Consider the following 22,133-nt stretch of genomic DNA (forward strand, 5'->3'; position numbering starts at 1 on the left):
TGCCTCGCTGCCTGTGAACCACCCGATATTCATTCTTCAATGATTTAATGGCCCTCAGACTAAGAAAATACGAATTTTTAATTGTTCTGGCTCTTCTTTGATTCGTTGTAAGATATTGTTTTTGTATTGAACTGCGTGTAGTTTTTATACATTTTTGCACTTTCAAGCAATTTAGTGATTGTCTAGTGGGTTTTGAAATTTAGCATCTTTTCGGAGGACATTATATAGATTGTATCAGTAAAACAGCTGATAAAAAGTAAGGTACTTACTAGCTACTTAATATTACAAACACAATTCTGTAAGTTCTCTAAACGATTTGCTAGTCTCAACTTCTTCGAATGCTCGACACGTCGTAGCAGTGTGGCGTAGCACTCGTAGCGGCCGCCGTGCTACGCCGTAGTCGATGACGGGCTGAGTTCGCCATTTGCATGCGACGCGCTACGCTCGAGCACAATGAACACACACTGACACACTAAGCATTGTGTGGAGGCAAATTGATGTGGAGTGATGGAAGTAAGTTTCTTGTAACTACCTTGCATGCTTCTGATAACTTTGCATTTTGACCATGCAGTCGTGATTTGAATAAATATTTTATATTGCTTCCCATTTTTTATTAGCCTTTGATTTGTGCCTGTAACTAGTGTGGACAAGATTTTTAAAGTTTTTATTAGAAAATCATTAGTCGTAGTCACCTACCTCAGAAATTAATTAGCTTGCAAAGCAATAAATAAAGATCTAGTGCTAAGAATATAAACAGTAATCAAGGATAATTTTGTGCAAAAAGTAAATACAACAAACTTTCTATTAAATAGTAATTAATACTCATACTAGATAACAACAAGTATTCAGTATATATTTAAAGTATAACTCGTCAATAACTACGCTCAGCCGCGCACCACGTACCAGGCGCTTATAACCGTGAAGAGTTCGTATCACTGCACTTAACCGCTGACCGCACGCTATTAATTACAATCTTGATACTTGCACCCACTATTTATTTTATGAGCTTCCTGTTTTTGCGAGGCAGTTTGTTTTGATATTTTTCTTTGTGATGATATAAAGTTTAGTCAACTTTCTGACACTATGTTTTTAATGAGTAGGTACTAGTCCTATGCACTATGTACTAGTAACTACAGAGGAATTAGTTGTAACTTTATGCAAATTTTAAAAAATACATAGTTCAATGATCTCTGCATTTGATGTAGAGATTTCATTACACAAAAGTAGTCTAGTTAATACAGAAAATGCCTTTGCCTCTGTGCACAAGTACCATATTAGGTAATGTATTGCGCAAAGGTCAGTTACAAAAAAAATCACATCAAGAAATGGAATCTTTGTCTTAAACACAAAATTTTCCACTTACAATTACACTTTAGCAACCAGTAGGTAGCGTATTTCTTTACGATCGAGCATCGACAGTTCGACATTTAAAATGTGCTGCAAAAATAGTTCTTGCGGCTCCCACTAGAGGCGTTGATCAGATCCTCATACAAAATTTCTCAAAAGCTAGCTTGTTGTCGATAGTCAATAATTATAGTGGTAGAGAACTGCACTATAATCAATATATACTCCACAAACCAAACCATAAGCAAACATTGAAAATCAAATGTTCCCTCATCAAATCAGTACATACGGTAACATTCGCGTTTAGATTGAATCAGTGAATATTGATCACGTTCGTTAATATCACGTAGGAATTAAAACGAGTGCGGCCGCTCTGAGCCGCGGCCGGTAATTAATCTGAAATCAATAAGCGACGAGTGTTGTTTAATGCGATCTCACTGATATGTGGAACACTACATTCACTCTACGATTGTGTATGTATAAACATGTGTATGTCATTGGTATTAGTTTTTCAATGGAAATGGAGTCTATTAATTTTTTATCTATGTTTTAGTGCTTCATGTGAAATCAAGTGTAGGAATTAATCTCGTTTGGTAATCTGATATTAAAAACTCTTTATAAATAATTCGCTTGTTTTTTTTTATTTTTGAAAACTTATGACTGCGCTATAGATTTGTGACGCAGTTAAAAAAGGTGTCTGCTACTCATATTTGAGACTTACGGAATTATATGATTAGATAATAAATCTACCCAATTATACCGCAAAATTTTGATGCACATCAAAGTCCCTTTATACATAGTGTGGGTTAAGCGGATATGATTATAAGTATGTGTGTGTGTGTGTGTGTGCGGAGTAATCTCATCAGTCTAGTGGTGAAGCAATGTTATGTATGAGAGGAACTTTCCACTTTCAAATTATGATGTAAGTAAGATTGCACTGAACAAACTTTGACCACGAGCTGTGGTTCAACATTTAAATACTTTTGTGGACTACTACTAGTTTGTATGATTTACTACCGCTTTGTGCTAACTACTTATGCTTTCAGCTTTTAAAACATTTATGTGTGTAATTGTTTTTCATTTTGAAGTTAGTAAATAGATTATAGCATCTTATTTTAATTGGCAACCTAATTGGCAGTCGGTATAGCATTCTAATTACAAAAAAAAAACACGTTTTATACTTTCGACTGGGGAGTAGCAAGAACAATATAAAAATGTCCTTTCGACCGATATAAGTCCTTTGATTCTAGTTAATTTGAAACTGGCCAACTTGTGCATGAGTTTTTGACAAGAAGTCAGTCGCAGGAGCTTTAAGTACTCTCTGAGGCACCGAGGTCTTTGACCTCAACTTTGCTACTATGGGTTTTTACTATGTATTTCTTAATATAAATCTCGAAGAACATCTATTTGGTCTAGCTAAAAATTCAAATTGCTATACCCAAAGCAACAAAAAATATTTTAAGATTTGTTCAGTAATAAATTCTAAACTGTCCCAAAATATAGTTAAACTAAAACGAATAAAACATCACATAAATTTCACTAACAAAACTATTTGAAACATACAAACACAAATTGCACGACACAAATTCATTCAAGTATTTCGATGTGTACGCTTGCTGGCTCTCTGAGGCGAGCCGCGTATGAATTATTTCATAACGAAATTAAACAAGGTATCAGCTTACATAGGTTCAATTACTGAGTAAAGCTCCTGCTGTCCTAAATTTAGTATTTTAGTCATTATTGCGGACGTTACTTAAACAACGTTTTGTGGTTTCATTATTTTGTGTTTGTATTTTTTCTTGTAAATTTTGAGTAAATTATATGAAACTTAGTTTGCAGGTTTTGTGTATAGAAAATGTATTTTTTGACGTACAACAATTTGTTTTCATACTCTTAGCTTTGTAGGGGTTTACGATGTTGCGATGTTGAAAGAAATCAATGTGAATAAAGTACTGTGTATAATAATGGTTACTTTGCGACACCCGTGAAAGCAGTCTTGCAGAAACATCAAGATAACCAAAGGATTGTCCATACATTCGAATGAATTAAAAATACTTTTCACTATTATGCATATTGTACCTACAGTTCTTCACTAAAATATGTACCTATAAATTCACACAGTGTCACATTGCCCACTCAGTTTAATAACCGAAATCTGAAAAATTCCATGACTATTGTACCGTGACATTGAGTAGTGGGAGTCTTTGTTACTTCAAATATCAACTAATTAGAAATAAACACCCACACTTGTTTACTTGGATATTTATAGAGACGTGCATTATGTTGTGTGGTAAGGTGGGTCGTGGGAGGTAAGTATAGAATTTCTAATGGTTGTGTGGCAATAATATGATGTCTGTATAATATATATTACACTAAAGCTGCTAGTGGAATAATCCAAAGAATTCTGTTTATATTAAGTGTTATACCTAAAGTTTTGGTAAAATACTTGCCTTGCGTATTTTTTTTTATTAGTTTATACCTATATCCCACTGCTGAGTATAGGCCTCTTCCTTGAATTGCCAGTAACCGTTCATCGGTCTTATTGGTTTTTGCTATTTATTAAATTGGATGCTACACTGTTCCTGTATCTTATTTTGCTCCTTACCTTTAGACAACGCATTGTAGTAGGAGATTCATATCCAACGAGTTGCGACAGTAATTAGTAAGTATTATAAAAGCAGTCTATTGTTCGCAGAAAGTGTTTAAAAAACACTTTACTCCGATTGCTAAGCAGACCAATGATACTGCTAATCAACTAATGATAGTTAAAATGCTCTATTTAAAAAGGTACTAAAAATACTCTAGTCTCAGTCAAAAAACTACAGTTTATTTAAAGTTTTTGGGTCGTTTTTCTGCGACAGTGAAAAGCACAACAAATTCCTCGCGTGGCATATGTTACGACAACGCCTGTTTATTGTACGGATAGCAACATAATACACTGAATATATCAGCATTTTAAAAACCTAAATACAATAGAATATTCGAGCAGTTTGTTAGTAAAAGCACAAGTTGAAAACTGAAAAGTGTGTTTCAAAAATAGTATCTATTCTATAATTTGGTCTTAATAATACTACTACCATGTAAACTGTGTAAAAGTGAAGCAAGCCGTCGTAAATTATTAAAACTAAAAAGAAAGCCAATATAAAATTCGATAATAACACGTGGGGAATCATAATTACTCGACTATTAACGAAATATTTAAAAATGTGATATACTCGCCCTCTATTACATGAGGCCATCATTATTAACGGCGAACCATTTCATTCACTTCTGGCTAAACCTTTAAAAATAACCGAGATATTACGTACGACTGGTAAAAATGAATAGAAATAATCTACGTATCTTTGAAAAGTGAATCACGTTTGACAACTATGCTTTGTGTATGTGACTTTTGTTACTGACTGTACGTAGCCAGTGTTCGTCTGCGCGACTGTACCCGTCATTGTTGCAGGAGCCTATTGTCCTCACCTGAATAGGTATTTGGGCAAGGTCTAAAGACGGCGGAGGATTTCATAGGTTATTGTCATTGAAAAATACGTAGAACGCAAACAGAATGGTGAATACTGATTAATATGTATAAAGAATGAAAGGCTTTCAGGTTTTGTTTGAAAGATTAACACATAAAATGAAATATGTATGTTAAAAATACAGCTAAAGTTTTGTATTAATAGAATATTTTTAAAAGAAATATGAAGAGGGAATTGATTTTTCTGTCTGCTAACATCTCCATTCAACTTCGATCTATCGTAAACTCAACAACAAATATCTATTGAGCGTAGCGCCGTAGCACTTCGTAGCAGTCTCGTAGCACAATGCGCGGTCTACGGAGCCGTAGCCAGCACTTTTGTCAGCTGGCTGTAATCCGCGTTTGATTGCTACGATCTCCTCGCATCGCTTCATTAATACCGCGCTGGGTTTTTTATTACACGACGGGAGAGGTTTGATATGAACTGCGGGTTATACGAAGTGGGTTATAGTTTCTATGTCACGATGAGGTTTTTTTAGATATGGCATTTGAAAGAGGTTTTATTTGCTAAGAACTTATTGATCACGGATTTTTTTTTACTATAAGTTGAAGTTTCTTATATGAAAAGGAATACGGTCAATGAACATAATTATTATCTGTTAATTTATTTTAAAGGTATGACATTCTTAGTTTATAGTCTTGCCTCACAAAAACTTATTACATTATAATATTACATAATTAAAAGTACAATTAACAGAAAACAAAAAAAGTGCGATAAGGCCGCCAATTGTCCTACCATCTTAATTTTATTTTGTTTTTATTTTTATCCATTTCTATTCTTTTTGTTGTATCTTCTTTTTTATTTTATTTATACAAGTACAATAAAGAGTATTTCATTCATTCAAAATTAACCTTAAATATCCTTTTACGAATCATTCAAACATTTGTTCCGAGTAAGAACCGTATAAAAAATCCAGACCAGTTTCATGTCAAATAATTTCCTTCAGCTCTCATTACTACGTCACTAGTTCATAAACATATTGTATATAATACATACATATGTATAAGTGTGTATATATGTGTCGTCGTACAAACAGAGCGTGTTGTTCTAACGCGTCTGCTTACACAGTAAACAATTAACACACCGCTCGTGATAATGTTCTATACACATCACTACATTTTCACCACATCATAACATAATTATATATTGAATGAGACCAAATTGTAAATTATAATACAATCCATTCTAAACTACTTTTTCAACTATATTTTCACACGATATTAACTCTTTTTACATTACCCTCATGGTCATAAAGGAAAATAAAGCATGTTCTCCCTTCTTCTTGGTCTACCACTTGCTATCTAGAATATTCACAAACAATTTAAATTAAAAACAACAAAAGAAGGCTCCTTTACAGTATATTCATAGCGGTTTGTTATTCTTGTATTGTTGAATGTTACCAAAATAAACCTGTTATACAATTAAGTAGACCAAAAGAGCAATTACATCGAACGTCACAAACCTATCTAACCTCAAAATTCTCAGTTTTGATAAATTCTGTAGATTTCTACTCAAACTTTAACTAAAACTGTTCCAAAAGTTGTTGCAATAATATCACCCTGGATTTTGTACACTATTATCACCGAATGCTACGATACTTGGCACGAGTGTCGAGTGTAGGTAAAGAACCGAACAACGGGAGCGGTGTAATCGAAGTAGGTACCCGTTAATGGTCCAGTGTGAGCACTACGGCACTCCCGGGGCCAGATATTGTAAAGTTCGCATCAAACTGCTACTGCCTCAGCCGTATCAGCAAGTCAAATATTGACTGTGGAGTAAGGTGTAAGAGGCAGCGGGGATAACAGCGTGACATCGTGACAATTTGGTAACATTCACATATCGTGACACCGATATGTGAATATCGGTAGTACAAAACATGTAATAACTTTTATACAGCGTCACAATTTTTTCTCTGTGCTTCAAAATGTTATTACTCACGGTATCGTATTTTATGCATTTGTTTACGTATGTGTAAACTAACATTTTCCGTCGAAATAGATAAAGCGATCAAAATATCTCCTGGTTGCGGTAACTAAACGTACCATTAAATTCTGTGACAAACGTTTATGAGCTGATGTAGTATTCACATTTTGGTTATTTGTTTACATTTTTCATACCATACTATTTTCTTATTTAATACCTCAAAATACAAACTGGACCTTTGGTTTTCTGTCCGCTCCCGCTACCGCTTATCACTTATCCATAATCCTTAGATCGGGTAGTCCTTAGGGACGCATCATCGTTACACTTGCCAGAATAATTTCCATTGTAAAAGCAAACAGCGGCGCGCGGGGACCGCCCGCCGCTCGCCTCGCGCTTACACTCGCATATCTAATGTGTGACGACCTTTGTGATCCTCGTACTGTGTGGTGAAATGCTGACCGGGAAGACGAAGGTTTGATTGTTACTGATGTCTTTAAGTTCTTGCACTTCCTTCAATATACGAAAATGATTCCGAATTGATAATTGGATTTGGAATAAACTAAATTGTAAATAGAAACTGAATTAAGAATATTTAGTAAAGCAATCAGTTTATACTGAAAAAAATCGGACGCTAAGTTTTTTATATTTTTCCAAGTAAATTTAAATGTTGTAATTATACAGACAATCGTGTATAGATAATTATTGAAAAAAAGAGTTTTACAGTTTTATCAAGCAGATATTGGATTTTCTAATGGTACATTCTCTAGTACTAGAAGCATGATACTTACAAACGCTTTCTCAAACGATAATGCACACATCTCAATCACAAACTGCACATCATACAATCTCCACCCTTTCAGTTACAACAAGTACAACATTATAAAATTCAAATATACGTGGGAATCATCCCCCATAAGGGGGTGGTTATGTCGGTAGGGGGTGAGAGTTCATTTACTTTTTCCCCATATTTGTGTAACGTGATCCATCATGCGTTTTTAATTCGCGCCGGCCATCTCGTGTGTGAAAAATATTGAATGTTTTAAAGTAGCGCAGCTGGTGGCGGGTTTAAGCACTGACCACTTATGTAGCCGCAAAATGTTATGTGTTTATCATTTGGTTTTAATTACTGACTGTTTTTGTTATTGACTTGATTTTACACGTGAAAACGACACTAAGCCTTACTTACTAAGGTTAATCGTTATGGTGTATTACAATATTGAGGAAGTTGAATTTGATCCCCACGCGTGGTTTATGACATGTGGCACATTTGTGTGTTTAATGCAGAGTCTACTTATTTATAACCTTTTACTTACAATTATACCAGCTTAGCAATCAAACGAAGCTGTATTTTTCCCCGATACATATCTAATATCCTTTCAATTTTCAAATTTAGTTTTGTCTTTCACTTGCAATAGACAGAAAAAAAGTTACAGAGACACGATCTACTCATCTCATTCTCATCATACCAGCAAATTTCCCAAAATAACCGTGCTAGTGTTAAAATTTCAATGAACACGTTAATCCGTGCATTGACGTTGACGTGATGACGTCACGCCGTGACCAAAGCCTCGTGATCGCAGTCACGGCACGATGCTGCTGAATCCTAATTAATCTGCACAGTCTTTGTTAAAACAATGTTGCTCTTTATTAAATAGGACACCAATTTTGGATTATATTAACGTTTTGGTAATAGGACTAGTAAAGAGTAGAAATCAATCAGAAATCAGCCATTTCGAAACAAATACCTAATAAGTTGGATGCGACGATGGGAAATAAATAGGTATGACAAGAAGGCTTATAGAATATTAACAACTATCGACAACTGACTTTAACTCTCGACATGTATGAAAAGATTATCAGCGCTCCAAGCGTCTTTCACTGAAACTAATTTCTTCAAGCCATTTTAAACGGCAAACGCTTGCTAGACATAAGTTTCGGCTTTAGAAAATCATGCTATTTCTAAAAGACTAAGCCTACTAAAACAGAGGTCCTATGACTTTTTGGAAGGATGAAAGTCTTTGTTGAAATGGTATCATTTCAGTAAGGTATAACTTTGGCTTATGAAAAATTTTTCAATATTTCGGAATTAAACACTATCTTAATCAAATACTGAAATAGGTTTTTAACAATGAGTTCATTATTGAACGTATCGTCGTACAATGCAAGTGAACAATCAGTGTTACATGAGTGTCTGTTGCCGTGTCTAAAATAACGAGACGTCGTGATGTGCTCTCGATGCGCCTCAAATGCGCCTCAAATGTGCCTCAAATGTGTTCGAACACAAAGAGCACAGGTTCGTTACACCGCGATTGTAATAGCTAGCACGTAATGGAAACTGATATTGAAAAGTGATCTTTGGAAATAATGAAATATTGTTACAATATTTTTATTCTAGCGGGTATTGTGCTTAACTCACATTTCAGCCGTGAAAAATCATAAGGTTTGTGTTCTTCAATGAATAAAGAAATGGTGACAATGTTTGATACGTTGTTATTTATAGAGACTAATCCTAACTGCAGTATTTCTACGACTGAGCCCAATACAATGACCAAAACGTCAAGCGAAACACTTAATTCTCGTATCAGTTGCCATCCTCCATACAATCTGATTTACAACAATTCTAAATCCAATTGCAAGCTAACCAGTTAAATTAAACCAAAAAAAGACTACAACATAATTTTTCAAATCACAAACACGACGATATAACGGTTATCTGCAATACTGTAAACCGTTACAGCTGTCCAGTTATCAGCGTGATGAATTAACGTTAGATGATAAATAGCGTTGTGACGCGGCCGATACCATTGATCGATGGTACGCCATTGTAACCGATTTCATTGGGAGTTTTATCACTAAGTTAAATGGTTTAATGTGTGGTTAATGGTTTAACTGGTTTAGTTAACAACAGCTGCACGGACCTATCTCAATGGTTACGCCACGTTTGCCGGGGTTGGTGGATGGGTGATCATCTTATACATATCGAGTTCTTCCGTGTTTCGGTCTGTTTGTCGGGTTGTCATTTTTCAAAGATCTTTGGCAGTCGTTAACAGTAGTCGAAAGCTTGAAAGTCTGACAACCAGTCTTGCTGCAGGGTGCCGTGTTATAACTTGTTAAAACTTAAATCATATATTTATTATATTATAGCACATGAACCCTTGGGCGCGCATCAATCACGTGATATCGACGCGTGACGTCACACCGCGCGACCGCTGATGTGACTACTGACCCGTACTGCATGCTGGATAGTACTTCTTACTTCATATGAATTAAGTTTTTATACGACACTAGCTGCCCACTGGTGTGCAATCTTTTAGCCCCTGTAACCAATAACTAGGCATCGATTTATTAAAAATAATGGTGGTCTATAATGCTCTCGAGCTTTCAGGTATCACCTCGCTTAATATAATCCGATCAGTGGTTTAGCCGTGTAAGAGTAAATGACAAACAAAATAAAAGACTTGACATGTTTAATTTGTACGTGTAAATTAATAATGTAACTTTGACAATCATAATCATAATCAATTAATTAATTATAATCCTTTGACCCTAAAGAACTTAAATTAACAAATGACTTTATTTTGTTCCAAACAGAAATATATTGATTCTATATTTAGATAAAGCTGAAGCTGAATATTGTTATTTATTACACAGCGTTAGCAATAAAACCGTAAAAAACACTACAATTAATAATATGAACAAATTCGGACACAGGTCACTAATCCGTTATCCATTCATACAAAAATGTAATACATATTAAACATTTACAATGCAATTTAATACATATTATACATCCAAATGAAACAAAGAAGCGAACACAATGTTTAAAGCATAAAACCACGAAATCCTTTTTAAAATTGCACTCAGGCAGCTTGATGCATGTAATTAAAAAGTGGGGCAATGTTACATATGAACACCAGTGTTACTTGAGCTCTGAACGAGAGATTTCGAGGCGATATTACGTTGGGTGGACGGGTCTTCTTATACTGGTTGTATGTGTATACAGGGTGGATGCGTCGATGAAACCGCGACGCTTTGATACTGCGCCGGTTGCCCGTGATAGATATGTTCAACGATGGAATGTCGGAATTAAAATTTTTATATAAAAATTCCGTTTCGATGAAAATTAGTCGGTTGTGATTGCTTTGTGTAGGTATTTTTGTAAAACTGTTTGTTTTATGAATGTTTTTGTAATTACTTTGTTTGTTTGTTGTTAATAAACGATGATACGTTTCATAAGTGCATTTTTTATTATTAACGGAATATTTTATTTGCAAACACAACTCGAACTACTTTGACGTGTTTTTCTATTACGAACTCAATTTATGATAACAAGCGATATTTTTGTAACTATCCGTAGGTCTTTTATTATTTTTCACAATTAACCCTAATGTAACTTGTCGTTTTTGAGCACCAACAAAATGTTTATTGACAATCAACTGTGTAATTATTATTGTTATTAAGAGTAATAAAATGTACCTAGGAAGGGACGACTTAATCGAATCCAGGTACATCTTTACAAATATTTACTGCATAAACACATGTCAATAAAACAAATTAAACAAATTATTTCTAAGGAAAATTACACAATATTGTGATATTCAAATAAAATTACTGCTAATTTATTTTTCTGCTTCATGATTCGAAAATCATAATTAAAGCAATTACAGCTTTAAAGTAATATTTGCTCCCGTTCCGATTATTAATTAATCATTTAATCAAAACATTTTCTATGAAACAGCTCTAATTGAGAGAAACAGTCAATTTATCTGAAATAAATATTTATACATAAATGCTTCCGGGGTCAATGCGTGGGAAGTAGAAACGGAAATGTATATTTCTGAAGCTGTAAAACTTAATATTCAAAGTATATTAAACTCATATTATTCAAGTTTACAAAATATCAGGCACTTTGAAGTACGAAGACGCTTATTTCATAATAATATATTATGTACTACGGAGTGAGTATCCATCCTTGAAATGTGATCATAAAACGTTCAATTCATTTTTAAACATATTATTATATTTGTTTCTTTTACTATAATTGTTTAACTAAAATATTACCTAATATCTCTGCCTGCAATTTTCGTAAATATCGGGAATGGATGTAATCTATGTTAGATTCTTAACCTTCAATCACTCTATCAGCAAATTAGCCGTGAAAGCGTTACAGAAAAAAACGTTTCTGCATTAATTATAATATAAGTGTTGATTTCAATCTTACAATTCTCAATAGAACCCTTTAGCACAAAGCGCAAACACACTACAACTAAACTCGTCTATTCAGAACATTACACAGTTCGGGCGGCACAGTTCAACTGGACACGGTATCTGTAACGGCGCGTGAACGATAAGCGCGACCCAATTGCCCTCTATTGCCACTTTTATTGCCATTGCCACATCTGGCTGGAGAAAGAATATGCACGTCCATGTTAACTGGCTATAAAGAGATATGATAGTAGCTGACCCACGGCTCTGATCGCGTACTAAGTTTCAATTCAGCTGCTTAGGGATGATTGCCTCTGTGGTAGTGCATACGACTGCTGATTACGAGGTCTTGGATTCGGCGAACTTTGTTTTGCGGGTTTTTTTATATAATTTATTTTTTTTCATTTATATAAGAGTATTTTTTTAACCCATTACTGTTCCACTGCTGGGCAAGGGTCTCCTCCCAAACAAGGGATGGGTTAGGCCTTAAATCCACCACGCTGGCCAAGTGCGGGTTGGGGACTTTTCATGCCCTCAATAAATGCATCAAACAAATTTTAGGCATGCTAAATTTTAACACGATGTTTTCCTTCACCGTAAGTCTAAAAATTTTTACATGGTTCATGGCATTGGTCTAAAATTGAAAATGTCAAAATGTGGGTGTATTTCATACACCTCTGCCTAATCTTTTGAGTGCAACGGGCGTGATGTTATGTATATTGATTTGAATCAAGTTGTGTAGTTCGAATATAATCTAAGTTATTACACTTCCATAAACTCGCATTTATGGAAAGCAGTACAAAATATACAGTAATACTCGAAACAGTACAACTCAAAATATTTCAATTACGATTCAACCGTAGAAACTAATACACGAACAAACTAAATTTAATCTCATACTAGCTAAAGCTCGTAGTTGTATTGCGCAAACTGTGCAAAGCGAATTATAGTGAGCTTACCGCTGAGTGTCGGTGGAACGGAACGTAGTCACACGCTACACCTTACACTGTTATACCGAGCAGATTGCGAGTATCAGACCTTTCATTCTAGTTACAATAGAAGTGACCTCTTGTGTTTGTATTGGGCTTACAGTTTGCGACGTAATTTCGGCTTGAATTTCATGAACCACATTACAAAAAAATCGGTAACGGTTATTGTGACAATAAACATTAAGTGTAGTAAATAAATTAATGCAAACTTCTTTCAAAGAAGGAAAGGAAATATAATTTTCTATCTATAATAATATTCCCAAAAATTGCCAGACTAGTTGTGTAAGACTAATAATTAAATATCTAGTATATGCAACCAGTCTTAGCACCTTTTCGTAGCTTATTCAGCGGTTCTAATATTAAACACGTAATAATTTACTATTGTATAATATAATGACGACTTTCGATAGTAAAATGAAGTCCCAATAAGTCAAATTATTTATCCTTATACAAACGCATCCTACAAACGAACGGTTCTACATTTAAATACCCGGATTCCCGCAGTAGATCCATGAAATTGGATACGTGGAACAATGCTTACTGAATACAATAACATTAACTACAAACAAAGTCACGGTCAAATGTTAACCTATATAAATGAAACTGCAGAGAATTGCTCTATATTAGAATTTGCTAATAACTAAAATTATATTAGGTCGGGGGAAAAGTCTTTTCGCATTATAGTATGTATGAACTTGTAATGAAATCTTTTCTCTACACAGAAAAGCTCGATATTTGGGTACCTCACGAGCTCACTGAAAGAAACCTTATGAACCGTGTACTCATTTGTGATTATTGAAGCCAAGAAGATTTTATAACAAGTTCATACAGACTATAATGCGAAAAGGCTTTTTCGCCGACCTAATATATTTACCTACAAGTTAACGCCAGATAGAAACTGCGTGGTGAGTGATAGACTCTCACCTAGGATAGATTTTTGTGAGTGATGAGCACGAGTATCTGTACTGAGTTTGTGTTTAAATGAGTAAATTAAATATTTATTGATTTATTTAGGAGTATAATATAAAAATATGTAAATGTTTATCAGTTGTCTGGTCAACATAGTACAAGCTCTGTCTTGTTCATAATTAAATGACCTTGTGGGAGCTACCCAAAGGTATTTAGTTCCATGAAGTGCTAATGTAACGTAACTAAAAGTGCAGTAGCGTATTCTCCGTAAGCCTAAGTAAATCATTCATAGTAATAATGCATTTTGAGATACTTTCAAAGCTCTTGTTAATTTCCAATCCTTTCTTATGGCTGCTTTGCACATCCACTTATTGTCGAAAACGAACGAAACAAAGAACCGACGTACTTATTTCCAACTTACAATTTCTAAAAAGTCACACATTAATATAAATATTTAACTAGCACGTATGTCTCATATATTTAAAGTTTCAAATAAGCAGTTAAAGTAGTGTAGTAGGAAGTGTGAACAAACCTGGCTGGATATAAGCCTTTTAATATTAAGTGCAATCTCTCTCGCGACACGTTCAAACTACATGATTGTGACATTGGGTTTATAAGGGGCCGAGTTATAGGAGGTAGCGATTAACATTTTGATAACTTGAACCTACTTTTAGTGAAAATTTGAATTATTTTAATGTGATCCTATTGTTTACTAACAAAGACTAGTTTACTTTGGAAATGATTTACACGTTGGTTACAGTGCGAAGTCTGTTGTGGGCTTAGCTTGCAGCTCCGTATTTGATAGGTTAAATACATTGTACAAATACAAAGTTAAAACACACCTTTTACAAGTATTTCGGTGAAATATTTTTTATCTGTCACCATTTCTAAAAATATTGTAAGAAGACACATCAAGACACATTTCTTTTAACTCTTTCCACCTATCATGGTCTCTAACTATTTATTTCTAGAGCGTCAATATTCCCGCTTCGGCTCATCACTTGTGGTCAACAATTCTCGTACACCGGACATCACACACTGGCCGTAAGTCTGAGTATCGCGACACCTACTTTATGCATCGGATTGTCTTCACGTGCGCTCTCATACGCTCGCAGCTGTACCCGTGTAAGTGACGTCATTACAATACCGTCTGCGGTTCAATGCTGCGCTTATTGTTATAACACTTGTGAATATCACTGGCCGTTTAGAATATTGTGTTTAAGCTTGGACGATATAAAAATAAATGTTTTAGTCCCTAAGGTAGATTTTACGTTCGGGAAATGGAATCTTTAAATAGTTGTAAATTGATTATATTTTATGATGCGGTTCCGTCCGATGCTCAGCTTTGTTCTGAGTTTATTGTTTGTATAGTTTATAAGGTACTAAATGTTTACAGTTAAACGCCATTTAATATCACAAAATAAAAGTATTTTGAGTACTCTGCTCTGATTTAGTTTAGTCTTTTATTTTTATGATAATAAATTATTATCATAACATTACTAATTATTAAATATTTTTCGCCTTTCACAATATAAATCAAAGGTCAGTTTATCTAAGCCCAGACAATTTTCCTTTATAAACATAACTGAACAATTTCAAAGCACAAAAATCCATGAATTTTTGCCCAATGACCCAATACACCTTTCTCTCCTACATCGCAACATAACCTAGCCTAATCTTATGAACAGTTCCCATGCAATTCCCTCTTAATTTCCACAATATAACATCACAACACATGCATCAATAAAATTGACGCGGTCGTCGTCACGTGTACGCCATCGATGCTTCTCACATATTCATGTGTATTGTGTATTGTGCACAATTTGCACCGGCCAACGTTTTAACGCGCCGCTTGCTTTCTGGGTTAATATGTAACTATTGTGTAACAAGGTTTGGTGAAATAGTCAGTGTCAAGAGAATTTTGACGAGAGAAATTTGAAAGATATAATAACTGAGATTTTGGGAAAAGTTCAAGGCATTTGTGACTTTGCTAAAATAAATATAGATGACTAGGTACTAATTCAGAAAAAAATTGGGTATGATGATATGCATTTTGGTACACTATCGTATGAACCTATGTAGACAAGGTAGTTTATTGTTGTCTTCAATAATAAGAAAAACAAACGAATGGGGGCCACTTCTACTTAAATGTATACAAGACGTGATACAGTCCCAATATAATACTCTTCAATAAAAATAAAACCGTTTAACTGTAGTTTCACTTTGATAACTAACATAACACTTATCTCCCTTTAATCTAAACTAATAACATGAGATAAAACAGAAGGCAAACAGAAACTTTTCTCCAATGATAATGTGCCAGCACGACACGATCATTGTGACGGCGATTACAAAACGTTATGTAAATCGGTTTAGCGGGAAACAACTACCCCTCCTCCCACCCCCTCGCTTGCCCCCCACGCCCCGCGCGGACCCTTTACACCCAGGCTCTTTCAGCTGCTCTCACAAGACGATTAGGCTGACTTTCTACTAGGTAGGCATTTAGCAAAGCTACGGTTGGAATTTCTTGAACTTTGGTATCATCTCAAGAAAGAATAAAATGATGACTAACTATACAATATGAAGGAAAATTCATCTGGCTGCTAATATTGCTGTTATGAAATGAAAGTTTTTATGTGTTTTTTTAAGTTGTTTAGTGCATTTAAGGGTCTTCGATCCTCCTAAGTCATTGTGTGTTGTCATGGATGAAGGCTTTTAATTAATTAAAATAATATAGGTAAAGTTTTGGGAACGGATTTTCTACAAAAAGCTATGGGACAAGACCTCAATCAACACACTAGTCCTTATTTTTTCTAAAACCAGGTGGATATGCATCTTTATCTAACGAAATTATCAAAAACAATTCAAACTTATTACAATTTGGACAACCGGATAGTATCACTGAATACAAAATACACCTTATATAAGAAATCCTAAAGTCAATTATCCCTTGTTAGTTTAAAATGAAGTTTGTCAACCACACCGCTAGTTCTTATTTCCTTGCATTAGGGTTGATATTTGCTTGTGCGAATGTAGAACAATAAATCACGATTGATGAATGATTTTGTTCAATGCGTTTGAAATGTGTCGCGTAAAACATTTGCTTGTATCTCAAATTGAAATAGAGTTTTGGTTTTATAAATTCACTTTACTGATGTTAGAAATGTTAGGCAGAAGTAAGTTTAAACTGAGATGGTTTTCTGTTTAAATAGTTGTTACTTAGTTCAGAGTTTGGCTCTACAATGATTTTTTACCAAAATCATGATGATCCAAAGTTTTTTTGACGACTACAGTCCTGATATTGGGCAAAAGGCCTCCTCCATTTTTTCCAACTGACTATCCCCAATCGAGATAAAGAAAAATAATTTACGTAAATAAACCGATACATTGTTTTAGCAATACCTACTACAAAACTTTAAAGCAAACAGAATTGTAAATACAGCTATATTTTTTGGTACAATTTAAATAAAACGCAAATTTCTAAACCATAATGTTCATAAATCTAACAAAACAATCACCTCAATATATTTTTGTGCAATAGACTTAAGTCTATAAAAGCAGCTAACAAAATCCACTACTTGTACATAAAAGCCATTTGAGGCGTTTATAAAAACAATTGGAGTGTACTTACACACACCTGCTTACCTCATAATAGACGCCATTGAATCAAGACTCTCGTTATGATTTGCATTAGAATAACAAACTGAGTTTTTGTTGAGAATATATTTACAAAACATGGCAAAATACAGCCGGAAGCGTTTTGGTAGAAGTCGAAGTCAAAATATTTTGGTAGAAAACTGAATCAGTTTGGAGTTTACTATTGTAAAATGGATGATTTCGAAATAATCACGGTTTTTGGTTAATGAGTACCTGAATTAAAGATTGGAAACAATTAATTTAAAGTTTTGGTTAATTACATTCATGAAGTTTCTCTTATTGAAATCATAACAATGTGGTACTCTGTGCTAGCCAAAGAAATAGCATATTAACTAAAAGTGTCAAGACCTAATTTTTTTTTGCATTTCTTCCACCATCACATTAATATGAAATTTATTTAGGAGACCCGTGCCCAGCAGTGGGACAGTAATAGGTTAAAAGAAACTGATCGAATAGCAGACGAAATAACCTCTCTTTGGGTGTTTTTTTGTTTTGAAAATCAATAGGAGACAATAAAGTTTTATGACATTCATAACTAAATTAAAAATCAATTGACAACTCATAGTAAATAATCTCACAGCACATTAAACATGCACTCACACAGCTGCCCACTTCACTCCCCTGTACCACATCTCTTATAATTACCATAGCCGGCAGCGAATCAATTAAAATCAAAAGACCACTCGATACCACACAATGGTGGGCTTCAATCCATTTAGTAATTAGATGGTAGGGAGTAAAGTACCGTGTCCGGTAAAGCACGCTATAAGTACAGCATAAAGTTTCGAATTTTCATGTCATCAGTCTAAAAAATATGTGTCAGTTAGCTTAACTGCTGGATAAAGTGACAGCAAAAGCAAGAAATGATTGTGAGATATAATATATTTTCTTAATATGCTATAGTATAGTTAGCCAGTATTGGTGAAAGCGGGCCTTAGCGTATCTAGTTAGAATCCAATAATTCAATTTACAATTGATTATTATCAATTTTTAATACAGTGAACAATAGTAGTTTACGAAATAGTTTGCAGTGCGGCCGCGGTTTCTTATTCTACCTAATCGCTTTGAGACGACATACATAATATCACCTTTTTCTCATAGGGGTAGGCAGAGTCCAAAGAACATTTAGAACGATCTTTACAAACTTTCCTTGCCTTATACACATCCATACAATATCTTGTCATACATGAACGACTTAAAATGATTTTAAAAAATAATAGCTTCATTTATGGCACATAAAGTCTACGTTTTTTATTACTGAGTAGTGATATAACGCGGCGTGTCCGGCATTTTATATCACGATTCCAATATGCAGCGGTAAACGTGACTCTCGTTAATCGGCCTACTTGACTCACACACCAATGATCCAGATTGTAGAAATGGGTTACGATGTGTAATGTTATGTTATGTGATGTTGAATTAATGTAGAAATATGATTTAATTATATAATAATGAAGAATGTACTTTGGTATGTAACGTATTATGTAATGATCGATGGTGAGTTTGTTTAGTTTTTTAAATCCGTTTTAAAATGAAAAAATATGGTTTTATAGATTAAAATTACAGATACTATCATAATATCGCTAAGTTATCAATTTATGAATAAGTAAAATATCTTTACCTACTTACTATGTAAAAACTTCAATGCCTGAAAAGGGTACTAAATTGTCACTGCCTTAAGAAAAGAATTTTTTGTCTGAAAATTATTAGTTTTGATTTATAAAGACCCGTAACTATTTATATAATTGAATATAATGTAAAATCAAAAACTTCATAAATCACTTATTTTCCAGTTTACCTTCGTCATCAGTAAGATAATAAAATTTAATATTTCTCACAATTGCTTATCAAATAAGGTATTATTTAATACGTAGAACAATCTACTTGGTAGCACGTGATACCTAGAAGTAAGAGGGAAGATTTGAATGTTATAATTGAAACGTATAACGTGGAGATGTTATTGTTTTGGTTCTTAGAACAGACACGTATTGCTTGAGTACTCACCGGCTGCCAGTAGGAGGAGGGCGGCCAACATGTTGCCGAACATGTTGGGAACACGCACGTGCAACCTAGGAAAAAAAAAGAAATTGAAAGTGAGTTTCAAGTTGTCGTTGTTTTTTTTTTACTGTTAAAGTTGAAAATAACTTCAACACAACTTGTTTATGAAAAAAAACTGAAAATATTTTGTGAAAATACGTTTAATATGATAAAATTAATCCATGTGGATAGTTATATGTTCCTTTACATACAGTACAGTACTTTACATACGTACTGTACATTTTAATTTAAACAAATATTTAAACTCGTTCATTTGTATGACAATATGTCACACAAATTAACCAAATGGCATAATAATATTCTGTCATTTTTGTTTAAAGGACACTTAATGAATGAATAATCGCGGATTACTTTACAAACAACTTCACACCAGAGGCAAAAAATATGATCACAGTAGACACCACATTATTTAAGGATAAAAACAATGTGTTTGGAACTTTTGATCAGCTGACATAATTGTATAATGTGGGTTTAGTAAAAAAATGGTTTATAAAGTTCTTCAGAAAAAAAGCTTGTGTAATATTTTAGTTATTTTCATAAATGCATTAAAAAGTTTAGACATAGCTTTCAAATACATGCACAATTCAACACATCCTCGACAAAAACATAAAACCATGAGGTGCGTTATAACTACAACTGACGTGTGACATACAAAAATTGAATAGTGTTGAAACAAATGAATTTTATAGCAAACTAGCAAACGATGTTCTTCAATCTCTGCCTAACCCCATGATTTTAAGCTATTATAGGGAGCCCAATGTAAACTTGATAGCAGTTCACAACTTGACGAGAATAACCATAGTATATCTCTACAAACTTGTCATAAAAACACAATTTCACTATAGTTTTAAATTTAATTTCTTTTCCCTCATTTTTCTTTTGTCTCGTTTTATCCGGAAGTTGGTTGAAACTGAGTTTGTGGGGTGAGTGGACTCATGGCCTGTGTGTCGGGAAGTCATTTGTAATACTTTTTTATTGTTTGCTAAAGTGTTCAAGTTTAATTTACAGTTTTCAGAAAATTGTGCTGAAATATATGACATTTTAACGTTGATTTAATAACAAAAACATAAATTGTCGCCGAAATTTAAGATCTACCACAATAGGACACTGCAATTGTAAGAACACTTTTCGTATTAAAAATAATAGAATTTATAATCTCGATAAATAGAAATCGTGATGAAATAAAATTCTCTGATACTTTTAGGAAACGAAATTCCGAAATATAAACTTTTCTAACAAATAAAAAAGTAGAGATAAATTAATAAAAAAAACTGTTATCAATACTTACTTTATTCGAGTTTTCGTCACCACAAGTGAAATTCAAGTTCCTTGTACAAACATATCGAAGCACTCAGTCATAATAAACAATTCAACACAAAAGTTCACTCGCGATATACTTTCCGATGTAGCCTCGTAGACGCTCTACGCCGTAGAGCACCGCGCGCCTACACAACGAACACGCGAATGGCGGGAGACGCCGCACTTCGCTATACGACCGACCACAGAGTAACACAGCCGCAACTCAATTACATGGAATAACCAGTAGACCAATTGACCCACTGCGCTCCGATACCCGTATTAATTTTTTATAGGTATTCTGTGTATAGGTATGTTCCTCATTTGGTATTCGCTTGTTTCGGACATAATTGAATATGAGACCGTGTTTTGCACAGATTAACGTGGCTTTGTTTCATTCCTATTGTGTGAATTTCGATTAATAATTAAATTAGGCAGCCGGGTTGTAGGTGCTTATAAATGTTTGAAATTAGTTTTCGGTCGTTTCAGGAATATCGTTGGTGAAGACAAACGCTGGACAGTTCGGTGGATAATGGACTGTACTGCGTGTTAATAAGAGTGATAATAAAATGAAGTGAAATAGTTGTAGAAACTATTGTGATAATGAGAGTAGGCTGTGTTTTAATTGTGGCTTCTGTATTGTCAAAGTTTTATCTGTGAAGGTAAAGTTGTCGGCAACTTTTCCGTCAAAGCCTACTTAACAGAGTCGGGCGATATTATTTTATTAATAAAAGTTTTAACACGCACTAATTATCTTAGAGGACGAGGATATTAAAAAGGCACTTTCGTAGAGTACTGTAAAATATGTATTATAATTTAAAGAACTCCTACCAAAATTGGATCATTGCGTATTATAATTATTACAAAATATTAATTTTATTCCCCGTTACATTGGTTTCCCGTTCGTTAAAAAACTCATCGGGAATCGTACAAAATTTCAATTACAATCGTACATTTACACAGCAGAATGAATACAATACTGCAGAGTTTTACATAATGCTTTACACAGCTTGTATAACTGTATGTACGGTTTATGTACAGGGTGTTAATAAATCACAAAGAATGAACGAATGAAAGGAAGGCGATTAAAAAGCGGATTTATCAAACGAATAATATATAGCTGTATGTATATGACGGGTTTATGTAAAAGGCTGTTGTGGCACCATGAATAAGTGTAACTTTAATTAAAAATAACGTAGACACTTGTATTTCAATCACAATTAAC

At 34.0% G+C, this 22,133-nt stretch overlaps 1 protein-coding gene across 3 annotated transcripts in view; it reads right to left on the reverse strand.

Moving 5' to 3' along the window:
- The window catches only part of LOC142981905 (cell adhesion molecule Dscam2-like), a 221,668-nt gene extending 200,619 nt beyond the window's left edge, over positions 1-21,049 (reverse strand). For all 3 annotated transcript variants that reach the window (XM_076128169.1, XM_076128079.1, XM_076128247.1), the window contains exons 1-2: positions 20,901-21,049; positions 19,559-19,623 (exon numbers count right to left, since the gene is read on the reverse strand). In XM_076128169.1, the coding sequence (XP_075984284.1) occupies positions 19,559-19,601 (43 nt within the window). In that variant the 5' untranslated portion in view covers positions 19,602-19,623; positions 20,901-21,049. The remainder of the gene's footprint in view (positions 1-19,558; positions 19,624-20,900) is intronic.
- Positions 21,050-22,133: the final 1,084 nt, after the last annotated feature.

Source organism: Anticarsia gemmatalis, chromosome 1 (genome assembly GCF_050436995.1).
Source record: "Anticarsia gemmatalis isolate Benzon Research Colony breed Stoneville strain chromosome 1, ilAntGemm2 primary, whole genome shotgun sequence".
Classification (NCBI taxonomy): domain Eukaryota; kingdom Metazoa; phylum Arthropoda; class Insecta; order Lepidoptera; family Erebidae; genus Anticarsia; species Anticarsia gemmatalis.